Source organism: Monodelphis domestica, chromosome 1 (genome assembly GCF_027887165.1).
Source record: "Monodelphis domestica isolate mMonDom1 chromosome 1, mMonDom1.pri, whole genome shotgun sequence".
NCBI lineage: Eukaryota > Metazoa > Chordata > Mammalia > Didelphimorphia > Didelphidae > Monodelphis > Monodelphis domestica.
In genome coordinates, this window is record NC_077227.1 from 393,948,489 (window position 1) to 393,970,625 (window position 22,137).

General features: G+C 49.7%; 2 protein-coding genes across 24 annotated transcripts in view; one reads left to right on the forward strand and one right to left on the reverse strand.

Moving 5' to 3' along the window:
• CBFA2T2 (CBFA2/RUNX1 partner transcriptional co-repressor 2) overlaps positions 1 to 10,531 on the forward strand; it is a 155,458-nt gene extending 144,927 nt beyond the window's left edge. For 12 of the 19 annotated variants that reach the window (XM_016426772.2, XM_007474197.3, XM_056811746.1 and 9 more), the window contains 2 exons: positions 3,208 to 3,398; positions 5,807 to 10,531. In XM_016426772.2, coding sequence (XP_016282258.1) covers positions 3,208 to 3,398; positions 5,807 to 6,097 — 482 coding nt within the window. In that variant the 3' untranslated portion in view covers positions 6,098 to 10,531. The remainder of the gene's footprint in view (positions 1 to 3,207; positions 3,399 to 5,806) is intronic. The other 7 variants (XM_016426773.2, XM_056811749.1, XM_056811750.1 and 4 more) reach the window with 1 other exon arrangement.
• A 4,820-nt stretch (positions 10,532 to 15,351) lies between these two features.
• Positions 15,352 to 22,137, reverse strand: part of NECAB3 (N-terminal EF-hand calcium binding protein 3) — a 35,583-nt gene continuing 28,797 nt past the window's right edge. For 2 of the 5 annotated variants that reach the window (XM_056811759.1, XM_056811758.1), the window contains 5 exons: positions 20,104 to 20,160; positions 17,877 to 17,992; positions 17,568 to 17,645; positions 16,955 to 17,046; positions 15,352 to 16,193 (listed from right to left, as the gene is read on the reverse strand). In XM_056811759.1, coding sequence (XP_056667737.1) covers positions 16,165 to 16,193; positions 16,955 to 17,046; positions 17,568 to 17,645; positions 17,877 to 17,992; positions 20,104 to 20,160 — 372 coding nt within the window. In that variant the 3' untranslated portion in view covers positions 15,352 to 16,164. The remainder of the gene's footprint in view (positions 16,194 to 16,954; positions 17,047 to 17,567; positions 17,646 to 17,876; positions 17,993 to 20,103; positions 20,161 to 22,137) is intronic. The other 3 variants (XM_007474206.3, XM_056811761.1, XM_056811760.1) reach the window with 3 other exon arrangements.

The window sequence follows — 22,137 nt, forward strand, 5'->3', positions numbered from 1 at the left end:
TGCATCACATTCATTTACCCAACAAACATTCATTAAGCACCTATGTGTGTATATATATTATATATGTGTGTATATATTTGAGCACGTATAAGCATACACATTCTCTCTCTCTGTCTCCGTGACTCTCTCCCTCTCCCCCCCCCCCCTCTCTCTCTCTCTCTCTCTCTGTCTCTGTTTCTGTCTCCATCTCTGTCTCTCTCTCTCTCTGTCTCTGTATCTCTCTCTTTCTCTGTCTTTCTCACTCTCTCTGTCTCTCTCCCTCTCTGTCTCTCTCTCTGTCTCTGTCTATCTGTCTCTCTCTCTGTCTCTCTGTTTCTGTCTCCCTCTCTGTCTCTCTCTGTCTGACTCTGTATCTCTCTCTCTTTCTCTCTCTGTCTTTCTCACTCTCTCTGTCTCTCTCTCTCTCTGTCTCTGTATCTCTCTCTCTTTCTCTGTCTTTCTCACTCTCTTTGTCACTCTCCCTCTCTGTCTGTCTGTCTGTCTGTCTGTCTCTCTCTGTGTCTCTCTGTTTCTGTCTCCCTCTCTGTGTCTGTCTCTGTATCTCTCTCTGTGTCTTTCTCACTCTCTTTGTCTCTCTCCCTCTCTGTCTGTCTGTCTGTCTCTCTCTCTCTCTGTCTCTCTCCCTCTCTCCATAAGCCATAAGAGCCATGTCCCTGTTTAAGGCATGCTCACAGCCCAGTAAATAAGATTAAAAGCACAGAGAAAGAGAACTGTATGTACAATGTTATTCAATCAGTGCTGAACAGACAGACATACAAGCAAAAGTCTATATGAGATCTTTAGAGGAAGCTTGTTCTTAACCAGGAGGATTAGGAAGGCCTTCCTGGAGGAAGCAGCTTTATAAGGAATTCAGTAGAGGAAAAAGATGCAGGAAGGCAGTTCTGGCCACACAGAGAGCAGATGTGGCCATGGCACAGAGGGTGGGAAGTGAGACAGGGCGTATTTAGGGGGCACACAGGTAGCATGTAGGGCAGCAGCTTGTGTGAGAGAGGCTAGAAGGTGGGCTGGGACAGATTTGGGGGCCTTGAAAACCAGGCGGAAGGCTTTGAACTTTACTCAGGAGCCTATAGGGAGCCACTGGAGATTTCTGATTGGAGAAATGATGTGGCCAGACCTAAACACAAACGGGATTATTCTGGCAGTAATTTGAGTTGGAGTAAGGGTTGCTGCAATGGTCTAGAAGGCTTTTACCAGGGAGATGGCCAGAGAAACAGTCCGTTACCCCCTGCCCATTGTTCAAGGCCAAGTTCAGCTCCGGGCTGTTTGAGTCCATCCTCCTGTCTTCTGAAATTGTGTCCTTACCCAGCACTGTGCACTTTATCATTGTTCCTCCGATTCTTTCATTTGTCAAATTCTAAGCTCTCTGTCCATAATAGTCAATAAATTTGGGATTGCCTGAGACTTTCAGAGCATCATAGAGTGGTAGAGCCTAGAGACTGTCCAGTCCAGCCCCTTTGTTTTCAGGGGAGTGTACAGGTGAGCCCAGGCAGGATTTGAACTTGGGTCTTTCTGACTCCAAGTCTAGAATTCTACCTACTAGTCAGGCTACCTTAGCTCATCACAGAGGCCTTCTGCCTGGCACCCCTGCTCCCCCCTGGCTTCGGGCTTTTTTCTGCTGTGCGAGGTGACATTTAAGCCTCTCTCTCAGTCTGCTTTATTCAGAGCATCCCCTAGCAACCAAGCCACATTTATTAGCTACCTGTTACGTGTCAGGCTCTGGGCTGACCTTTGAAAGCCCAAGCTGGCTCCCTCGAGCCCTGGCGTTTGCATGAATATCTCCTTCGTGGAACCAGCTGTCGCTGAGGATGGCCACAGCATATTTGTCTTCCTCCTCTTGAGGGACAGGCACCCCGGCCAAACCCACGGGCCCAGGAGAGTGCCCCTGGGGCTTCCAAATGGCTTCTGGGAAGACGTTTGAGGCTTGTGTAAAGCCCGTGTTTCCTGCAGAGCAGGGTGTGAGTAAAGGACGGCCCTAAGCCAGGCTGTACAGACTATGGCCCCGTCTGCAGGCCTCCCACTCAGCTCGCCATTACCTGGGCCAGAGCTGGCACTGCTTTGTCTACAGAAGACGGGTCAGACCCTGCAGCCAGGACACGCTCCAGCAAACGTCCCCGAGAAACCCTTGACAAAATAAATAAAAACATCATAGAAGGTAGATGGCTTAACGTGTCGTTTTCTGGGTCAGCGATAGGCTGGGCAAGAGGCCCTGCGCGGGATGGAGTGGCTCGGTTTCTATTTGAGATCCGCACCACTAGGGTAAAGAACCTATGTGGATCTGTGTGTCTCTTTGGCAGGGTCTGGTTCCCTCTGCAGTTGGGCTCCCTCCTTCCTTCCTTTCCTCAGAGAGCTTACACTAACACATCTGAAGGAAGAATGAGGATGGAATGCCAAGCTGAGGGGGGCTGAGTAGGGTAAAATTCTAGAAAAGGAGGAGCCCCGCAGGCATGGGAGAAGGCAAGGGGGACCTGAATGTGGCCTTGAACCGTGTAGATACTTTGTATTTACTTATATTTGTTCATGTTCGTCCCCCTCTATAATCTTCTCCCCAATTGGAATGTTGGCTTTTTTATCAATACTACATATTGGTTCCAAGGCAGAAGAGTGGTAAGGACTAAGCAATGGGGGTTAAATGACTTGCCCAGGGTCACCCAGCCTAGGAAGTATCTGGGGTCAAATTTGAACCCAGAACCTCCCGTATCCAGGTCTGGCTCTAAATCCACAGAGCCACCTAGTGGCCCCCAGGAATAAGTGTTTCTTAAGCATCCTGTGTGGGTGACCTTGCACTAAGCACATTACAAATATCTTATTCCATCCTATGAATTCCTAGGATGACCTGCTCTCATTTTGAATGTAAGTATAAAATACAACATCTGTCCAAAGTGGGACTGATTGCCCATGTTGAAACACTGAACCTCCAGAGAAAGAACTGGTGGAACAGAAATGCAGAAGAAAACATGATTTATCACTTGTTTACATGGGTATGTGATTTGGGGTTTTGGTTTTATAAGATTATTCACTTACAAAAAAGCAATAATGTGGTAATATGTGATAATACATGTATAACCCAGGGGAAAAAAACTAAAATTAAAAAATAAAACGCCAACATCCCTGAGGTCCTTTGCTTGTGCCCCATCTTGTCGTGCCATGGGGTGAACGTGCCTTTTGGGGGTTCCCCGGCCAGTTAATGATCCTGTCGTGTTCCCCTAGAAGAAGCCGTGAATGAAGTGAAGCGTCAGGCCATGACAGAAGTGCAGAAGGCCGTGGCAGAGGCTGAGCAGAAGGCCTTTGAGATGATTGCATCAGAGAGAGCCCGCATGGAGCAGACCATTGCAGATGCCAAGCGCCAGGCCACTGAAGATGCTTTCATGGTTATAAATGAGCAGGAGGAGTCCTCTGAGGTAAGAACTTTCTGGGCCCAATGAGAGCCTGGGTATAGAGGTTGATATTTATGATATCTTTTTCTCCTCGCCCAGAATTTTGTTTTTAAATGGCAAATGTTTAGCTTGAATTTGTAATAGTCAAAGAAACTGGTGTTAAAGTATATCTCCTTGGCAGAACAAAAGGCAGGTAATCTGCGGGGATAGCTGCATCCGTTTGGAGAGGACAGGCCATTTTCAAATAAGGGATGCTCCGTAGCAGCTCCGTGGTGTGGTAGGCAGAGAGCTGACCTCAAGCAAGGAACCTTGTCCAGCCCTGGGGTGGGGGTTAGGCATGCAAGGATGGCAGGGATGGTCACCTCTCCCATTACTAAACCATGTTAAAGTTTAGAAAATATGCTCATAGGGGCGGCTAGGTGGCTCCCTAGAGCTACAGACCTAGCATTAGAAGGACCTGGGTTCAGGTCTGGCCTCAGACACTTCCCAGCTGTGGGACCCTGGATAAACTTACCACTCTTCTGCCTTGGAGCCAATACACAGTATTGATTCCAAGACGAAAGATGAGAGTTTTTAAATAAAAAGAAAAGAAAAGAAATGGGGTGGCCCTGCCCTCCTCAGCCTCCCAGGAGTTAAGTGCGGCCAGATTGCACATCCTTCGATCCTCTCCTTCGGCCCTATGGAAGGCGCTCGCAGCACTCAGTGATGGTCCCTGAGCTCCTCTCTGCTGCTCCTGGGCTTGTGCACTCACGAGCAAGCCTGCTGGCTCTGCTTGGAAACAGCTTCCTCCCTCCCTTAGCAAACTTCACTGGCATCGGCCCCTGGAGCCCTAACTTGGGCTCCGTGCCCCGGGTTGTTCCCCGCCAGCCGTCACGTTGGCAGGTTCGCCGGCTGAGGCGCTGCTCGGGGTGGGGTGGGGCCGGGCCCAGGGAGCTGGGAAGGGGAGTGCAGTGAGCCAGAGTGCGGAGCGTGAGAACAGCTTCACCTGCTTCGTTACGGGCTTTGAGGCTAGGCTTGGAGCACGTGTGGGGGCCAAAGGGGAGACAGACCCTGCATCTCTTCAGTGGGTCTTCAGAGGCAAACTCTTCCACCACAGGGTCTAGACATGGGTGAGGAGCTCCTGCTGTGGAAGGCCTCTTGCAGGGAGGAACATGGGTGGGTGGCTTATGTCCGACTGTTTTTTCCCACATTGTTCATGTTCACGAGTGAATAATTTTATAAAACCAAAACCCCACGGCATACCCCCAAGTAAAGTTAAAAATCGTACGCTTTCCTCTGCATCCCCGAGCCACAGTTCTTTCTCTGGAGTGGGGAGCATTCCTGGTCCCGAGTCCCTCAGAATTGCCCTGGGTCATTGCGTTGCTGAGAGTGGCTCAGCCTTTCGCAGTCACTGTGTATATGGCCTGCTTCTGCTCGTTTCCCGTGCATCGGCTCACATAGCTCTTTCTGAACCCTTCCTGTCCATGGCTTATGTCTATCTTAGAGCCTGGGAAGGTCACTGGGATGCCAAGAGGATGACTTGGCTGGTCAGCACATAGCCAGGACGTGTGAGAGGCAGAATCCATCCGGGGCTTCCTGACTCTAAAGCCAGTTTTTATTCACTGTGCCTGTCATGGTACTCTTGACCCTGCCTTAATCAAGAGTGAGCCCTAAGGAGAGTTTTCCCTGTTCCATTATTCTTGTTTTAAACCCTCACCTTCCATCTTGGAATCAATGCTGTGTATTGGCTCCAAGGCAGAAGAGCAGTAAGGGCTAAGCTATGGGGGTTAAGTGACTTGCCCAGGGTCACACAGCTGGGAAGTGTCTGAGGCCAGATTTGAACCTGGGTCCTTCTGAAACTGGACTGTTGTGCTGACCCCCTTTCCACACTCTGCTGCAAATCCCTGCTGCTCCTAAGCAGGGATTCCATCTGTTGGGGAAGGGGCAAGGCTTCCCCCAGAATCCTGCAGGTGTTGTGGTCTCTTGGGTGCAGAGACTGGTACATTTAGTTGGTTGAAGTGCCTTTCTGATAAATAAGAGATCCTGGGCTCATGTCGCAGCCAGGCCTGGGTTCTCTACCAGCACACAGCACTTTGGTGTTTTTCCACTGACTTTGCAGCCCCATCAAGGTAATGCAGGAGTGGGACAGCCCTCTGATCTCTTTTTTCTTTAGGAGAACAAGGTGCCTTCTTTGCCTCGGCCTTTGGCTTTGTGAAAGGCCACATGGGACAGCTGGGTGGCTTAGTGCCTAGAGAAGAAAAGTCCTGAGTTCCAATGTGGCCTCAGACACTTCCCAGCTGGGTGACCCTGGGCACGTCACTTAACCCCCAATGCCCAGCCCTCACCACTCTTCTGCCTTGGAACCTGATGCTTTGATCAATTCTAAGACAGAAGGTAGAGGGAGGGAGGAAACTGGCCACCTTGACTGACAGGAACGAGCTTGTGTCTTTCAGAGCTGCTGGAACTGTGGGCGCAAAGCCAGCGAGACGTGCAGCGGCTGCAACGCCGCCCGTTACTGCGGCTCCTTCTGCCAGCACAAGGACTGGGAGCGTCACCACCGCATCTGCGGCCAGGGGCCCCACCCCCACTGCCAGAGCAAACCGCTCCTTCCCCCCACCGGCCGAATGTCGATGGCCAAAGCCGCCGAGGGAGGGATGAGCCCAGCCCTGGACAAGACCTCGGGGGCCACCTCCCGGTCCTCGACCCCTGCCTCGATGTCGGCCATCGACACCAATGGACTCTGAGCGGAGCCGGTCACCGGCTCCTTTGTGGTCATTTCTTTACCACCACAACCAGCCCCTTGTGGTCCCTCGAGAAGGTGGAAGTTTCTGTTGATTCACGCACCTGTCAAACCATTGGCACACACCATCTCATCCAAGCAGACGGCGGGGAACAGACAGCTATTTTCAGTATCTGTCGTGTTCCCCAGGGAACGAGATGACCAGCAGCATCTCCAGCGATGACTGATGGCTTCTCCTCAGTCTTGCTGGCCAACCATGGCTTTCTAAGGATACACGCGTTTTCCTCCCATGCCAGGCCATCCCGCCGCCATGCATGGAGGTGGTAACCATTGCATCGCCTTCTTCATTGCAAATCGCTAGCTCAAGCAGCCTTTCGGCTCCAACTTCCCCTTTCCTCGCCTTGCTCCTGAGCGCCTCTGTTCATGCTTTTTTACGGTGTAAACCCCTTCTCTGTCTTGCCTACCCTTGAACTCCCCAGATCCTTTCCCCCCAAAGCTGTAAATAGAATTTTGGTCAGGACCACGACAGTGCCGATCTGGAAGGAGCCTCTCAGGCCAGCTGCCGCGGCCTGGAGCTCAACAGGAAGCCCCTCGGTGGGGTCCCTGACCAGTGAACATGATAGCCTTTACTTTACAAACATTCAATGACAGAACCTGCTATATACTGCCAGTCTAGAGCGTGGCGTTCTCACCCACATGCCTAGGCCCTGGCAGGCACCACGGTGCCCATTTTGAACAACTGGGGAAGGATTCAACCCCAGAAACTACTTCGCTCACTGAGCCACATGGTCAGGCTGGAGACCAGGAATCCCAGCCTGACAAGACCTTTTACAAGGAGAAAAGCCACCACTCCTTGCACCCTCCCCTTCTCGCCGGCTCCCAGAGCCCCAATGTAGGGTCACCTAAGACCCAGAGGGGGAGGGGGAGGAGCTGAATGTGTCCGAAAAATGCATTAATCATGATTTCTGATTCGACTTAACAGTCATCCCTGCCCACTTTGGACAGGAGCCTCCCTCTCGCTGGCTGCCGCAGTGCAGTTTGGGACCATGAGGAGGATGTGTTCTGAGCGTTCTTGCATTTGTTTGCCATTTGGCCAATGCAGAGAACGTCTGATCCACCTCATGGAAGATAATCCCACTTCTCTTGCTATAGAAAATGGCGGGAGGGATTTTTCTCTTAAGAGTGAACATGTGAGAAAGAGAGAGACGTTGAATTTATCGTTGGTTTCCTCTCTACGGGCGTGTTGGCCAAACTGACTATCAAGTTTAAAAATTGCCGAGCCTAGTGCTCAGGGCTCCGTGGACTGGTACATTAACGGTGTGGCCCGGGTTATACCTGTCTGAGCCCTCGGTTTCCTCCTGACGTGCCTGTGACTCCAGCTATTGTGTCACCTCGTTCAGGATGGGAAAGAACCAGGCTGGGCTGGCTGATTGCAGCCTGCGACAGGATAGCTTTGGGACCTGCCCAACCAGTCAAGTGAGGCCCAAGGCTTGGGGGGTGGGGGGTGGGGGGGGGGTTTGGGTTTTGTTTTGTCGTTGTCGTTTTCGTTTCTATAAAGGAAGCATGTGCCATGTCAGAAAGATTTCTCCAGCTTATGTGCTTTCAGATACTAAAACATCCATCATCTGTCTTGTTAACCATCCACAAGCTTTATACATGGTGCTTTATTGAATAGTCAATTCAATCCAGTGAGTATTTACTAGTTGTCTCCTAGGTGCCAGGCACCGTGCTAAGGCCTAAGCCTGCACGGACTCAATGAAAACATAGTACTGGCCCTCAAGGAGGGGTTTACATGCTGTTATTTCAAAGCTTTCCCTCCCTCCTTCCTCCCTTCCCCCTGCAGCTGCCCTGTTGTTGTAAGAAATGAAATGACATTTCTTCTGAGCTCCTCCAGCCCTGGGAGGTTTGAGGAAAATCTCATGGAAAATAGAGAGAAGCACAATGCTAATAGGCTGCCTTGTTGAAGTTGGGAGGGCGGCAGGGAAGCACCGAGCTCCCTAGGGAAACGTCCTTGGTTTGATGAGCCTCTAGCCATTTACAAAGCCTTGATCCTTGGTGGGCTTGGTGGAACTTCCACCGCCATTCTCGCCCACGTTCAGACCCACACTTTGGGACGTGTGAGCAGCATTACAGGAACCCAAGAGGGCCCACGGCCGTGCGCATCTTGTCCGCTGGACAGGATCGGCACAAGCCGTGGGAGGCAGCCAGTAGATCAGACGGGTCTCTTATCCAAAAGATTTACCAAAAGGTTCCAAAGATTTACTCCACATTGCAGCCAGCAGCCCAAGCCTGGACTGACATCTGCAGAGAAGAGGCAAGTGATACTTAAACCCCAAAGAGGAATTGACAGGAGAGGAGAAGGGGGGAAAATGGTCCCCATCTGGAGCGCCATTGAATCAGGTAGACTTTGCTTTAAGGAAGCCAAGCAAGTGTGGAGCCAAACATAGAAAACAAAATCACCGCTCACTCCCTGAAGGGAGTCACCGGAGATTTGACCCCGATGAATTCAAAGGGCAGGTTAGGTTGGGTAAAACAAGGTACGCTTACTAGAGGAAGGGTAATAAAGCAAAGCCTACATCGTAGAGTTGCAAGATTAAGATTACTTCCCCTCTCAATCTCTGCAACTTGATCTATAGTGAGTGAGTGCCCCTTCCCATCTAGAAGAGGGAGTTGTTTGTCCCTCTCAATGCCAACATGGCTTCATCTGGATTTCAGCAAAACCATCGCAGGGTATCCCTGAGTTCATGATGGAGAGGCAGAGGGCTAAGAAATAATGACTAAGTTAAGAAGGCTCAGAATTGGTTAAAAGTTGGACCCAAGGAACAGGAATTAATGGAGAAGGAAGGGTACCCTAGTGATGGCCACAAGGCTGTCCTGATTGCCATTTTGATCAGTGGCTTTGGCAAAGGCTTTGTTTCTCAGCTTTGAAGCCCAGGAAAAGAAGGGGAGAGGTGGCCAATGGGGGGGGGGGAGGGCAGGGGGTAAACAAAGTCCAATACAGAGATTTTCAATAGACAGGCTAATCGTTGAAATTTAACCCAGGCCTAGTGGAAAATGTTGACTATTTAGGTTCAGAAAATCTATTACATAAATATAGAATTGGTGGTGTCTAAACTTGACAGCTGGTCCAGGTAGCAAAGGCCCAGAAGCTTTAGGATGAACTAGCATGTTTTGGCTGGCCAAAGCTGCTAACACAATCCTGAGCTCCATGTTCAGAGGTTCGGTGTGTAGAATGAGAGCAAGATCAGCCTTGCTCTCTTCTGTCCTAGTTCAGACCCTATTGGGAATATCGTTCCTTTTATGGGCCATGTTAAGATAGATGGTGTCAAGAACTAAGCAAATCAGATGGTTAGAGGACCTGAAATTGAATTCTATTGAAAGGATGAGGGATGTTTATTCTGGGGAAAGAGAAAGTAACTGATGCCTTCATGTAGCTGAAGAGCTAGCTAGGAAGAGAAGTCAAAACTTGTTCTGCTTGGCCCCAGAGGCCTGAATGAGGAGGGAGAGGTAGAGGTTAGAGGCGAGGAAAGAATTTGAGGTCGCTATGAGAAAAGAATGAGCAACTGTCCAAGAATGGAACATGTTGCCCTGTTTTGGGTAGTGAGCTTTCAGTCTCTGGAAGTATGTGAGTGTAGGCTAGGTGACCATCCGTCGAGGACAGTGGAGGATGGAGTTCTTGCCCCAGTAGGGGATAACCTGTTAGGTCTCTTCTGGCTGCGATTTAGTGAACACAAAGACTTTACCCTAATGTCCATTTCCAAAGATGATGAAACTGCTATGGTGGGAGGAGTCAGGGAGGTTGAACAGGTGCTAGTGTGTTCCCTGTAGATGGCACTCCGGTTGCTCCAGGAGGCCATTGCTAGACCCACATTTGCCCCATGTGCCCTGTTGCATTGCAATGTATTTCTGAAACCAAATAGGTGTGCTTGTGTGTGTTTGTTGTCTGACTGTCCCTCTCTATGGGTGAAAATTCATCCCAGCTGTGGGAAAGAAGGAAAGGGTAAAGCAGCATCGGTGTTGGCGGTGGCTGAGGAAAGACAGAAGGTGTTGTTGTGTGCAAAGGGGATGCCCTCGGGCTCCAAGAACATAGAGGGCCCCAGGACAGACAGGGGAGTGTCTACATGTTGACATTCTACCTTTCTGGGGAGGCAATAAAAGTGGTTCCATGTCTTAGGCATGACAAGAATGTAAATAAGGGGTGCACTAATGGCCCCCAGGGTGATTTGAAAAAGGGGGTAATTAGGCTGAAACCACAAGGCTGAGGAGAGGACAGTGGATTGTTTTCTATCTTTTGCCATTTAACCTTGAATAGCAAAAATTTTGTTGTTACTTAATTCCATGCATAACTTATTTAATGTCTTGTATAAAGGAACCAAAATTGTTAAATATGTATTTAGTTTGTTCTACTTCGAGTAGTCAATAAAAAGGCTATATTCCTTTTCTGGCTCCAAGCTTCTTTGTGAAGGGAGGCGGGAGAAGCTCTTGGCACCAGCCATCCGCCCCTCACCCCTCCAGAGCCCTCCCTCTCCAGTCTGGCCTGATGAGGGCCCAGAGCAGTATGTCATGCTCCAGAGGGAGATGCCAAGGACACGGTGCCAGGCTCTGGCACATGGCAGAGGTACAAACAGCCTCATCTAGAAACTCTCCCTCCCCCCACAGCCCAGAAACAGGGCAGCAACTTTTTTCTCTTGGCCGACTCATCCCACACACAACAGGGCCTGGCATGAACCTGGAGTCAGGCCTCAATTCAGATCCCTCTTCTAGGCTTAATAGCCATATGTCCATGGGTTGGTGACTTAATCTCTCTCTCTCTCTCTCTCTCTCTCTCTCTCTCAACCTGTTTCCTCATCTATAAAATGGGAGAAATTTTTTCAAAATGAAGATATCTTCTGCCTCATGGGGTTGTTATGAGTCTCAAATGAGATCAAAGTTCTATAAATTCTATAAATTTTAAAGCACCATATAAACACACGCCTCAGTTGTTACCACTGTGAAAAGGATACAATACTTGCCCCAAATGGTTTTTAGACAGGACGTGGTCCAGTTCCTGACTTTCAGGAGCTTACAGTCCAGTGAGGTGGGTGCAGCAAGTCACAATGCAGGTCACCATAATATAGGGTTGTCCCAAAGTCTCAGTGTAGGCTATAAGCTTTTTTTTTTTTAACCCTTACCTTCTGCCTTGTAACCAATACTATGTGCAAGGCAGAAGAGCAATAAGGACTAGGCAATGGAGGTTAAGTGATTTACCCAGTCACACAACTGGGTGTCTTAAGCCAAATTTGAACCTAGGACAATGATGGCAAACCTATGGCATGGGTGCCAAAGATGGCACACAGTTCTCTCTGTGGGCACTTGGCCACCTTCCCTCCCTATCTCTCCTTTCCTCCTCCCCCCAGTTTCTATAAAGGCAGAGGGACTCCAGCGGAGCTGCTCCCCTCCCCCTCTCCACAGAGCCTGATGACATTTCTTCACATCCCCACCCCTCTGCCCAGAAGCAGCCAATGGGAGCACACAGGGAGTAAGGTGGCAGCAGATTTGGAGGGGGAGCAGAATGCTCAGGCCTCTACACTCACTGAAGACATTCCTCACTTTCCCTACCCCTCTGTCCAGCAACCCAATGGAAGCACTTTCTCCCTCCCCTATGGGGAGGTGGAAGTCAGGGTAGAGCATACCCAACATGGGGAGGGGGGGTAGCACAGAACATGGTCTGAGGAGGAGGGCATGGCATTCCATCTCTAAAAGGTTTGCCATCCCTGACCTAGGACCTCCCATCTCTAGGCTTGACTCTCAATCCACTGAGCTACCCAGCTGCTCTCTTATTAGCTCTTAAAGTTTACCACTGAGGCTTTTGGGCCACATTATACATAATAATATATCACTGTCAGAGAATCACAGAACAGAGTTTCAGGAGAGAAACCTTTCCAAAGGTGAGGCAACAGAAGACTTGATGGAAACTGACTACTTATCAGGGACATCAGGAAAGCCTTTTGGGTTCAGGTGACCATTAAGTTCATGTTTAAAGTCTAGGCTTGGGGGTAGCTGGGTGGCTCAGTGGATTGAGAGCCAGGCCTAGAGAGGAGGCAGGAGGTCCTGGGTTCAAAGGTACCCTCAGACACTTCCTAGCTATGTGACCCTGGACAAATCATTTAACCCCCATTGCCTAGCCTTTACTGCTCTTATGCCTTGGAACTAAGATACAGTATTCTCAGATAGAAGGTAAGGGTTTAAAAAAAAAAGTCTATAACTTGAGTCCAACAGGTCTGGAGGGAACAGTAGGACCAAGGTAGGACAGAGGACAGGCTGGGTTTGCAGAGAATAACCCAACGGGAGTAATAGGAAATAAGGCCAGAAAAATAGTATGCTGCCCAGCTTTGAATACCAAACCAAGGAGTTTGAATTTTACTCCCGGCAATGAGGATCTTGGAGCAGAGATCTTTGCTTAAGCAGTGTGTAGACATCTTGCTGAGTTGATCCTTGGCGCCAGCAAGATGACAGAAATAGACATCTGGATACCTTCTCTTCCTTCTCTCCCCTCAACCATCCCCAATCCTCCACATCCTCTCCTGGAGTCTTAGGCTTTTTCCTATCTATAAGATTGAAGATGAGATAGAGGTGTCCAGATGGAATGACTTTGCAAGAGCCAGAAGGGGAGTTGAGGCCCGGCTTTCCAAGGCCCTGCTCTCTGGATATTCTGACATGTTTGTGATAGTTGCTTACATGGGATTGCAGAGGGCTGGGAGAGCCCTTAGAAATCATCTACAGATGAGGGAACTGAGGCTGAGGCCCAAAGACATTAAGCAAACTATCTGAGGATCACACAGGTTATGTAGTAAAGTGGAAATTCAAACCAAGGTCTGAGTGCAAGTGGGGAGTTTTTGGCTGGGTTCCCTCTTCTATGCCGGATTTCCTCTATCTGCAGGGTCTGCTTCGGAAATTCTCTTTCCCCAGCACCTTCCACATAGGAAGGAAAAAAACTGGGCTCGTTCTCTGGGCCTTTCAGCTCAGACTTGTGATTCCAAACTGTAGAGAATTTTAGTGGGAGGCTAGAGGGGCCAGTGGGGGGTTCTCTGTGAATCTGCCCTGGCTCCAGAAGATGCCACCCACTGAGATGGCACAGAGCCCCCATAGGCTCTATCCCTCTCCTGACTTGTTCTATTCTTTGGTGAGAAGTGATCTAACGTGGGAACTAGAGGGCAGGCCAAGGAAGTATGGAGGGAGGGGGGCTGAATCATGGGGTGCAACAGACTTTGGGCAGACCTGAGATGCCTGAGGGACAGAAGAGGGGAAAACAATCGCCTTGAACCCTTAAAGCCTTTATAGGGTCCACACCCTGGAAGTTTTATCTGAATCCTTGAACCTATGTCCTGGTTAGCCTCTCAGTTATGCATAGGCGACCCAGCAGCCTGAAGATGAGGAAGAACATGCAGGAAGAGGCTGTGAGGACTTGTAGAAACAAAGGGTCCTTGTTCCCTCTGAGCCCAGTGGGCCAAGGCCAAGTTGGAGCATCCCCTGGTGGTCATGGGCCCTCACTGCAGCTAGGAAAGACTGACAGGAGCTTGAGGACCTTGGCCATGCAGGTCATCTATTCTTCTTACCACCGGTCCCTCCCCCTTCCAGGGGACTCCCAAAACATGGCGCTGTGCACCCAGTATGAGAATTGGACCAGATGATGTCCAAGGTCCCTTCCGATCTAAATATGTCAGGAAAAAGTCTTCCTAAAGCACGTCTAAGTGTTTCCTGTCTGCCCAAAGAAGCCCCAGTGGAGGGACCTCTCTTGCCTCTGGGATAAAACACAAGCCAACTCATTAAGCATGTCAAGCCCTTAGCCAATTGGACTCCAGGATGATCAGAGCATTTCCTTTACACAGAGGGCCACCAACCTGGCTTTATCGTCATTGTCCTTAATACCACTTCGCATCTTGGGGACTTTTGCATGTGCTGTACCCCCAGAATCCTTACCTCTGCCTTTCAAAATCCTCCAGCTCCCTTCAGAATTCAGTTCCAAGTGATCAAGGTTCCAAGGGCAGTGATCCACCGCCAGCCAGGCAGTCAATGCCCTGCCCCCAGATATCATTTCTTCATATATTTTTGAGGGATTAAATAATTTGCAAAGCTTAAAGTGTTATATATTAATTTTTTAGTCTTATCTTCCATGGGTATTATTTTAGACTTATCACTCCCCCGTGGAATATAACCTTTTTGAGGGGAGAGTGCCTTGTCACAGGGTGGGCAATTAGTAAATATTTACAGAGTAAATCCAATCCCATTTTATCAATGAGTAAACTGAGGCCCAATGCTAGTGATTTGCCCAAGGTAATGTAACATGCAGCAAGTCCAGGATTTCAGTCCAGGTCTTAGACTCCAAATAGAGCCCTTTTCTCTGCCTCTTATTATTCGGTGAATCTAACATTGCCAAGATGCTCCCACAACCTGGTAGGGGTACAGGGACTACAAGAAAGGTCTGCATGTCTTGATTTACAGCCTAGGAACTTCTGATTTCTGTTTGAGCAGAATCTTGGCACTTTTTTTTTAAACTTTTCCCTCCTTTCCAGATCCTCTTCTGAATGATGAGACTTTCCCCCTGCCTGATTGGGAGAGAGAGGACTCTAGGTCCCATTCCCATTCCAAATGACTCCTTTAGGGGGAAGCTGGGTGGCTCAGTGGATTGAGACCCAGAGACGGCAGGTCCTGGGTTCAAATCTGGCCTCAGACACTTCCTAGCTGTGTGACCCTGGGCAAGTCACTTAACCACCATTGCTTAGCCCTTACCACTCTTCTGCCTTAGAACCAATATACAGTATTGATTCCAAGATGGAAGGTATGGGTTAAAAAAAAATTACTCCTCTTCCTTAGTTGATTCTACCACCTGGACCAACTATTTGCCCTCCTCCTCCCCACTTGAGAAGTGATTCAGTCCCCTTTGCCCTCTGGGATCTTCTGAGCTCTGCAGATATGAGTAGTGTTTGCTCCAGAGCACAGAATTGCATATGCTGTACAAAAAAGGGGTCCTCTGCCCTCCCCGGGGCCCAGCCGAACAGGGCCAGTGTGAGGGAAGGCTAAGTGACCTCTCCCAGGCACCAAGCCTCAGTTATGCAGGAAAAAGGAGCCAGGTGGTGGGGCGCCCCAGCCCCCTGCCCCCCAGGGGCTGCAAGATGGCATTAGGACCCCCCATTGGCGACGAGATCCACATCAGGCTGCGGTGAGAGGCAGTGCCTCCACCATGAAGCCTCTGAGAAGAAAATAGAGGAGATGCCAGAATTGAGACAGGAACCTTTATTGCACGTGAAGCGGGAGCCGATGTCCAAAGGCATCACTGGGCTCCTGCTTCGTGACTCAAGTCCTCAGTGTAATCTTATGGCTACTCATGCAGTTACTTGTACCCTAAAGAGAGCTGCATGAGGGTGGTATATGGACATGCAAAGCATATGCAAATTGCATGCAAATTTGACAAATTCCCCAGGGGGAGATGGGCAGAGCCCTTGCTTATCCCCCTCCCCCCACTGCCATATATACACACACACACACAGCAGGGCAGTTCCAAAGGCAGCCTAAAGGCCTGCACCCTGACCTCCCCACCAAAGTCTTCAGTCACACTTCCAAGCCCAGGCCAAAGCTACGGAGTCACCATCTACCCCAGTGAAGAGGCATTAAAGCAGCCACGGGGCCCTTGGAGATCCTCAAATCCAGCCTTTGCCCCATTTTACAAAGCAGGAGCCTGGGGCTCATGGAGCAGAAGTAACTAACCCAAGGTAACACGGCCAGGTCTGGAACCCAAGACACGTACCTTCTATCCCGGAGTTCCCCCTGCATCGTATGCTGCCATTGAAAATCCCCCACCCCCATCCAGGTACACTATGGAAGCCCACCCCCTGGGGCAGAGGGGATTCTTGTTCAAGGTGGCTTGGAGGAAGGCTTCGACAAGGCAGCTGCCTGGCCTGGAGACCCTCCGTCCTAGACCACGGGCTCCCACTCTCCAGCTCTTTGAGCCCACACAGAGCCAAGTCTCTAATCTTGGTGGAATCCTGCAGGGCTCCCGGGGGGCAAAGGGGCAGCACTGGGCTGGCCCAGAGTTCAGTTATTGTTCATGATCCACCATGATGCTGGAAAAGGAAAGTCGAGGTCAGATCCTGCCTCCCTGCCTAGACCAGACAGCATTGTGGGAAAGGGAGTCCCCCCCCCAAAAAAAAAAACAAATCCACAGGATTCCTGAGCTCAGGGCCTCCCCTCTCCCTCCCCAACCCCGACACCTCCTTCTTAAGGCATCTCTCCCCGATTCCCTCTCATCCCCTCCGTTTCTTGGGTCCCTCACCACATCTCTCCTGTTTTTTGTTTTGTTTTTAAACCCTTCCTTCCCGCCCTACTCACAACTCTGAGCCAAGAAGGCCAAGGACCGGGGAAATGGAGTTACGTGGCTTGCCCCGAGTCTAGGACAGATCTGAACCCAGGTCCTTCCGGCACCTTATCCAGGGCGCTGCCTAGCTGCCCCGTACGACTGTTAATAGCCCCAGCTCCGCTCCGGTCAGTGCCACGGAAGCCCCTGCTCAGAAACCTGGGCAAGAAGAACCCTTGGCGGGAGCCAGAGATGGAGTCTACTCCTAAACTCCCTGCGAGCCTGAGCCATTCCCTTCCTTTCTTTGAGGTCAGTTTCCCCATGGATAACACGGGGCAAGGAGGCCTTAGCGCTACACTTCTGCCAATATTCCTGATGTTGGTGTTCAAGGCCCTCCACAATACGTCCCATCCTGCCCTCCCTGTCTTATTTTACGCTGTTCCCTTCCACGTAGTCGGCTCTGTGCACAGAGTGGGGTAACATGCAAAGAACCGGGGGCCGGGGATTATGGGGACGGTGGAGTTGGCTTACCTGGAAAGAGCATGGTGGTCAAGATCTCCGGGGTCTGCAGGTGGTCAATGAGAACCCTCTGGAAAGCCTTGAAACAGCTTGTCTGTGAGTGACTGAAGCATGGAGGAGTGTTGCAGCAGGGGGAACATGGGTGGTTTTATCCACTCCTACCAGCCCCCAAGACTGGACCACAAATTCTCAATCCATGTGCCCCAAAACGTGAATCATAGGGTCATAGATCTAGAGTCAGAAGGAACCTCAAAGGACATCTAGTCCAACTCCCCATTTTTTAAAATCCTCACCTTCCATCTTAGAATCAATATTATATATTGGTTCCTAAGAGAGGTAAGGGCTAGGCAGTGGGGGTTAAGTGACTTGCCCAGGGTCACACAGCTAGGAAGTGTCATGTCTGAGACCACATTTGAACCCAGGACCTCTCATTTCTAGGCCTAGCTCTCCAGCCACTGAGCCACCTAGCTGCCCCCTCCAACTCCCCATTTTAAAGAAGAAACTGAGGGCCAAGGAGGTTAAGGGACTCACCCAAGGACACAGTGTTGAAACAGAGGTGATCACTGGGCCCCATCCCCGCCCTGAGGGCATCGAGGTCCTCCTCAGGGTCCTGACGAACACTCACCTTTTCCAGGAGGCCTCGTTCTTCCAGAACTCGAACAGAATGAAAGTGGCTTCATCTGGCAGCTTCTGTGCCGACACACTGGAAGAAGGGGCCAAAGCGTGCATGCGAGGGCGGCCCCTGAGGGTCTGGCACTTCTGTAGATGCTCAGGCCACACCAGCGGCTGCAGCACCACAACTGGCTGAAGGCTACCCTCCTGGCTCCATCTCCCCTCTGGCCCCGGGAGGCCACGGAGTCTGGGCCCTAACCTCAGCCTTCCCAGAACACACCTGTTTACCCTCAGCTACCCAAGCTCAGGCCCGGGGACTCACTGGAGGCAGCTGCTCTGGGCACTTGTGAAGTCCGTGTAGCAGCAGAGGGCACGCTGGAAATCCTGCAAGGCCCCATGGGCCACCGAGACCCGCCTCTGCACCACCAGGATGTGCTGCTGAGAAGAGAAGACAGCTCCAGAGACACGAGACACTACGACAGGGAGGGGGCACCTGATCCTCTCGCAGGCCCGGGAGTCTGAGCAATAAAGAGCAATCCTGGGGGCAGCCAGAGAGCCAGGCCTGGAGGTGGGAGGTCCTGGGTTCAAGTCTGACCTCGGACACTTCCCAGCTGTGTGACCCTGGGCAAGTCACTTAGCCCCCATTGCCTAGCCCTTACTGCTCTTCTGCCTTAGAACCAGTACGCAGTATTAAGTCTAAGACGGAAGGTCAGGGTTAAAAAAGATAGAAAAGAAAGAACACTACTGAAGCCAGTAAAAACCAGAAGGGGAGGGACGGGGAATAGCGAGGCGAGGCGGCAGTAATGCAGTAGGAGCAATGATTAGAAGATATTCCAACTCCGGCTGCCAGGCCCCCAGAGAATCCATCCCACGTTCCCACAGAGATTAAGCGAGGACCTTCCCTAGGAGAGGAATGCCAGGCCAACAGGGCCTTGGGGGAAGGTGGGGGAGGAACCTGATGAGACCTTAAAGTACAGGTTTACAGAAGGACTCAAGATACCGTAAGGAACGGTGTCTGGCCCACCGTGGGGAGAAAGGATGCCCCGTCACCCCATTCTGGTGCTCAGACAAAGCCCCACTTGTTCCATCCTAGCAATGACTCTTAAAGGAGCCAGTGCCACTGGCTTTAGTAAGGAATGAGGTAGGGGAGGCACAGCTTGTTAAAGAATGCAGGAAGTGTGGGGTAATGAATGCCAAAGATGCCCAGATGGGGGTCCGAAGAACTGGATTTTGAGTTCAGGTTCTGCCACTAACTAACTCTATAATATTGATATATTTAGCAAATATAATATAGCCAATATTTATATATAACATTTTACTATGTGCCAGGCACTGTGATGAGCACTTTACAATTATCTTCTCAGTTGATCCTCATACAACCACCCTGAGAAGTAGGTGCTGTTATCTCCATTTTGCAATTGAGTAAACTGAGGCAAATAGACACTCATACTAGCTGTGTGACCCTGAGCAAGTCACTTAAAACTGTTTGCCTCAGTTTCCTCACCTGTCAAATGAGCTAAAGAAGGAAATGGCAAACCACTCCAGGATCTTTGCCAAGATAAACCCCAAATAGCTTCAGGAAGAGTTAAGACATGCCTAAGGTGCCTGAATGACACAACTCATAGGATCCCAGGCCATAAAATCCCATAGCTAACATCATGGGTCTCGGGAGCCGTCTAGCCCTACCTGACACATACAAACGGGGAAGTGGAGGCCAGTAGTGGAAAGGTGATTGGTCAATGTTCCCATAACCAGGCAATGGTGGAACTTGAGTCCAAATAGTCTGACTCCCCAATCCATACCCCTCCAGTGAAAGAGAAGGGGCCTGGGGCTACATACAGGGGATTCCCACTACTCAAAGCCTTTTTATGTCAGTTATAGCTCACTGGATCCTGAGAATAGTCCTGTGAGGCAGGTACTGCAAAACACATGAGCCTGTATTATTGTGTATGTGTGTTTTATATGGCAGGCAGGGCAAGCTAAGCGGTGCCATGAAGCTCACAGCACTGGGCCTGGAGTCAGGAAGGTTCATTCTCCATGAATTCAAATCTAGCCTCAGCTATTTCCTAGCTGTGGGACCCTGGGGAAGTCATTGAACCCCATTTTGCCTCAGTTTCCTCATCTATAAATGAGCTGGAGAAGGAAATAGCAAATCACTCCAGTAGTTCTGCCAAGAAACTGCCAAACACAGACGTGACTGAATATGGCTGAACAACACTATGGCACACAGTTGGGGATTAATAAAGGCTTGATTAAATGAATGGGGAATCACTTGAATACGACAGAAAGTTAGAGCCAGGTCTAGAAGCCGGCTCCAGATTCCTAAGGAAATTCTTATTGAAGAGGAGATTCTTAGTCATGAATAAGTGGGTCAGGAGAGCCTCCAAGGTCCCTTCCAGTTCTGTGAGTCAAGTAGTCGGGATCCTGAGAAGGCTCTATAACCTGGCTGAGCATGAAGCCACCCCTGGGACTGCCATCTGCTCCCTGTGGACATCGATCCCCACCCAAACACTCCACACGGCGACTTGGGAACGGCACCGAGGACTCACCGAGTCAGCTGCTTGGCAAACTATGGCTTCTCTTAAGGGCTCCAGCCGAATTGTCTGCTAAGGAGAGAGAGAACAGGAAGCAGGGTTGACATGGAAGAGATGTAGGGATGAAAAGCCAAAGAGAAGGTCGGGAGTATCTGAAGGAACGGGGGATGTTTCGTCTGGAGAAGAGAAGACCTGGGGCTGGGATGGGGGTGGGAGGTGTATTTATGAATATGCCCAAGCCAACTGAGTTTTATAGAGAAATTTAATTTATAATACACTGATTAATCAATAGAAAAAGAGAGAAAGGAAGAAAGGAATAAGAATGAATAAATCAGTCAGTTGGTTTTATCACTCACCCAAGATCTCTCTAGGTAAGGCTTCTCATGCCAACCTCAGGCTCCACCTTCAAGAGAGCCTCCTTTCAAGAAATGTTTCCAGAGAATTCTCCTCCTTCAGAGCCAGCCTTCTCTCCTGGTCCTCCCACAGAGCAACCTCCTCAGTCCTCCTTCAGAGCCACCTCGCTCAGAGCAAAACCTCCTCTGCCACTTCCCCCTGTCCTCAGACCCTGCTATCTTTAAGGAAACCATCTAAGTCCCCTCCCCTCAGTTCTCACATCTACCAATCACTGTCCATGTCTCCCCTGTGCCAATGGTGGCTCTAGCTTAACCCAGGACCGCCCAGAGGTCTGCCCCTTTGCACATGTCTGTTGAAGGTCATATTCTCAAATAATTAAATCTTGATCCTTGCTGCAGCCCTTCCTAAATCCTGTTACTCTGAGTAGGGTGGAGATTGTAGTTTCAAGACCTGGTTCTGTCATTCCAAGTATCTCTATTGTATCAATTCTAAAATCAATCATGACTCAAAGAACTTCCTGTTCTATGCTTAAGCATAGGTCAAAGCCCTTTCCATTGTTTAGCAAAAGGTTTCTGTCCTAAAGTAGTCTTAGGTAGGGAGGAGAAGGATCCTCCCATGCCAAGGGGGTTCACATTCCAATAGAGTTCTTACTATCAGTAGGAAATTTTTTCCAGTATGAGATTTCCCAATGGGGAAATTTCCAACATTCATAAGTCTAAGAAATTTTAAGGTTTACAATGGGGAATACATGAACGCTATGTACAATATATAAAGAGTTATCACAGAAAAAGAGGATAAGAATTGTCTCCAAAAGACAGAATGAGGAGCTATGGGAGATGGGGGAAATAGGGAGAGGAAGCTACTGAGAACCAGAGTTCAAGTTAACATAAGGAAAAACTTCTTTAAATAATGTATCTAGAGGGCAGCTAGGTGGCTCAGCTCAGTGGATTGAGAGTCAGGCCTAGAGATGGGAGGTCCTGGGTTCAAATCTGGCCTCAGACACTTCCTAGCTGTGTGACCCTGAGCATGTCACTTAACCTTCATTGACTAGCCCTTACCAGTCTTTTGTCTTAGAACCAGTACATAGAATTGTAAAAATAGACTTGAATCCAGGACTTCAATCCCCTAAAAATCCTTGCTCCACTTCCCCAGAATGCCCTCTAATCTCACTGAATCCTCACCTGGGCCGAGAGCGAGATGGGGTATTTAAACCTGGTTGTGAATAGGCTCGGCCTCTTTTGGACTTCCGTTTTGGAGCAGATGCGTGTCTTTCATAATGTGAGGTTATCTTGTCTAGGCCTCTCTGGCCTAGGCATGTGCTTTCTTATTCTGTATTTTCTTTAATCTTTAACCTTTAATAAACCTCATAAAAATATAATACTCCTTGCAGAGAGAAACTAATTTCTACCTGCCTCAGCTTCCCCAAAATTTTAATCTTTACAGTATTAATTCTAAGGCAGAAGGTAAGGGTTTTAAAAAATCGGATCTATCCAAAAAGGAAAGGTAGGCACTGCCTTGGAAAGTAAGTGGGTTCTTCTTCACTTGAGGTCTTCAAGGAGATGTGGGAAGACCATCCATTTGTGGGACACACTGTGAAGAAGGGATTCCAACCCATGTCCAGGTAAGGACCAGCTGCCATTTGAAGCCCTTCTAGCTCTGAGACTCTATGACTTTGGGATGATGGAGAGACCCTGC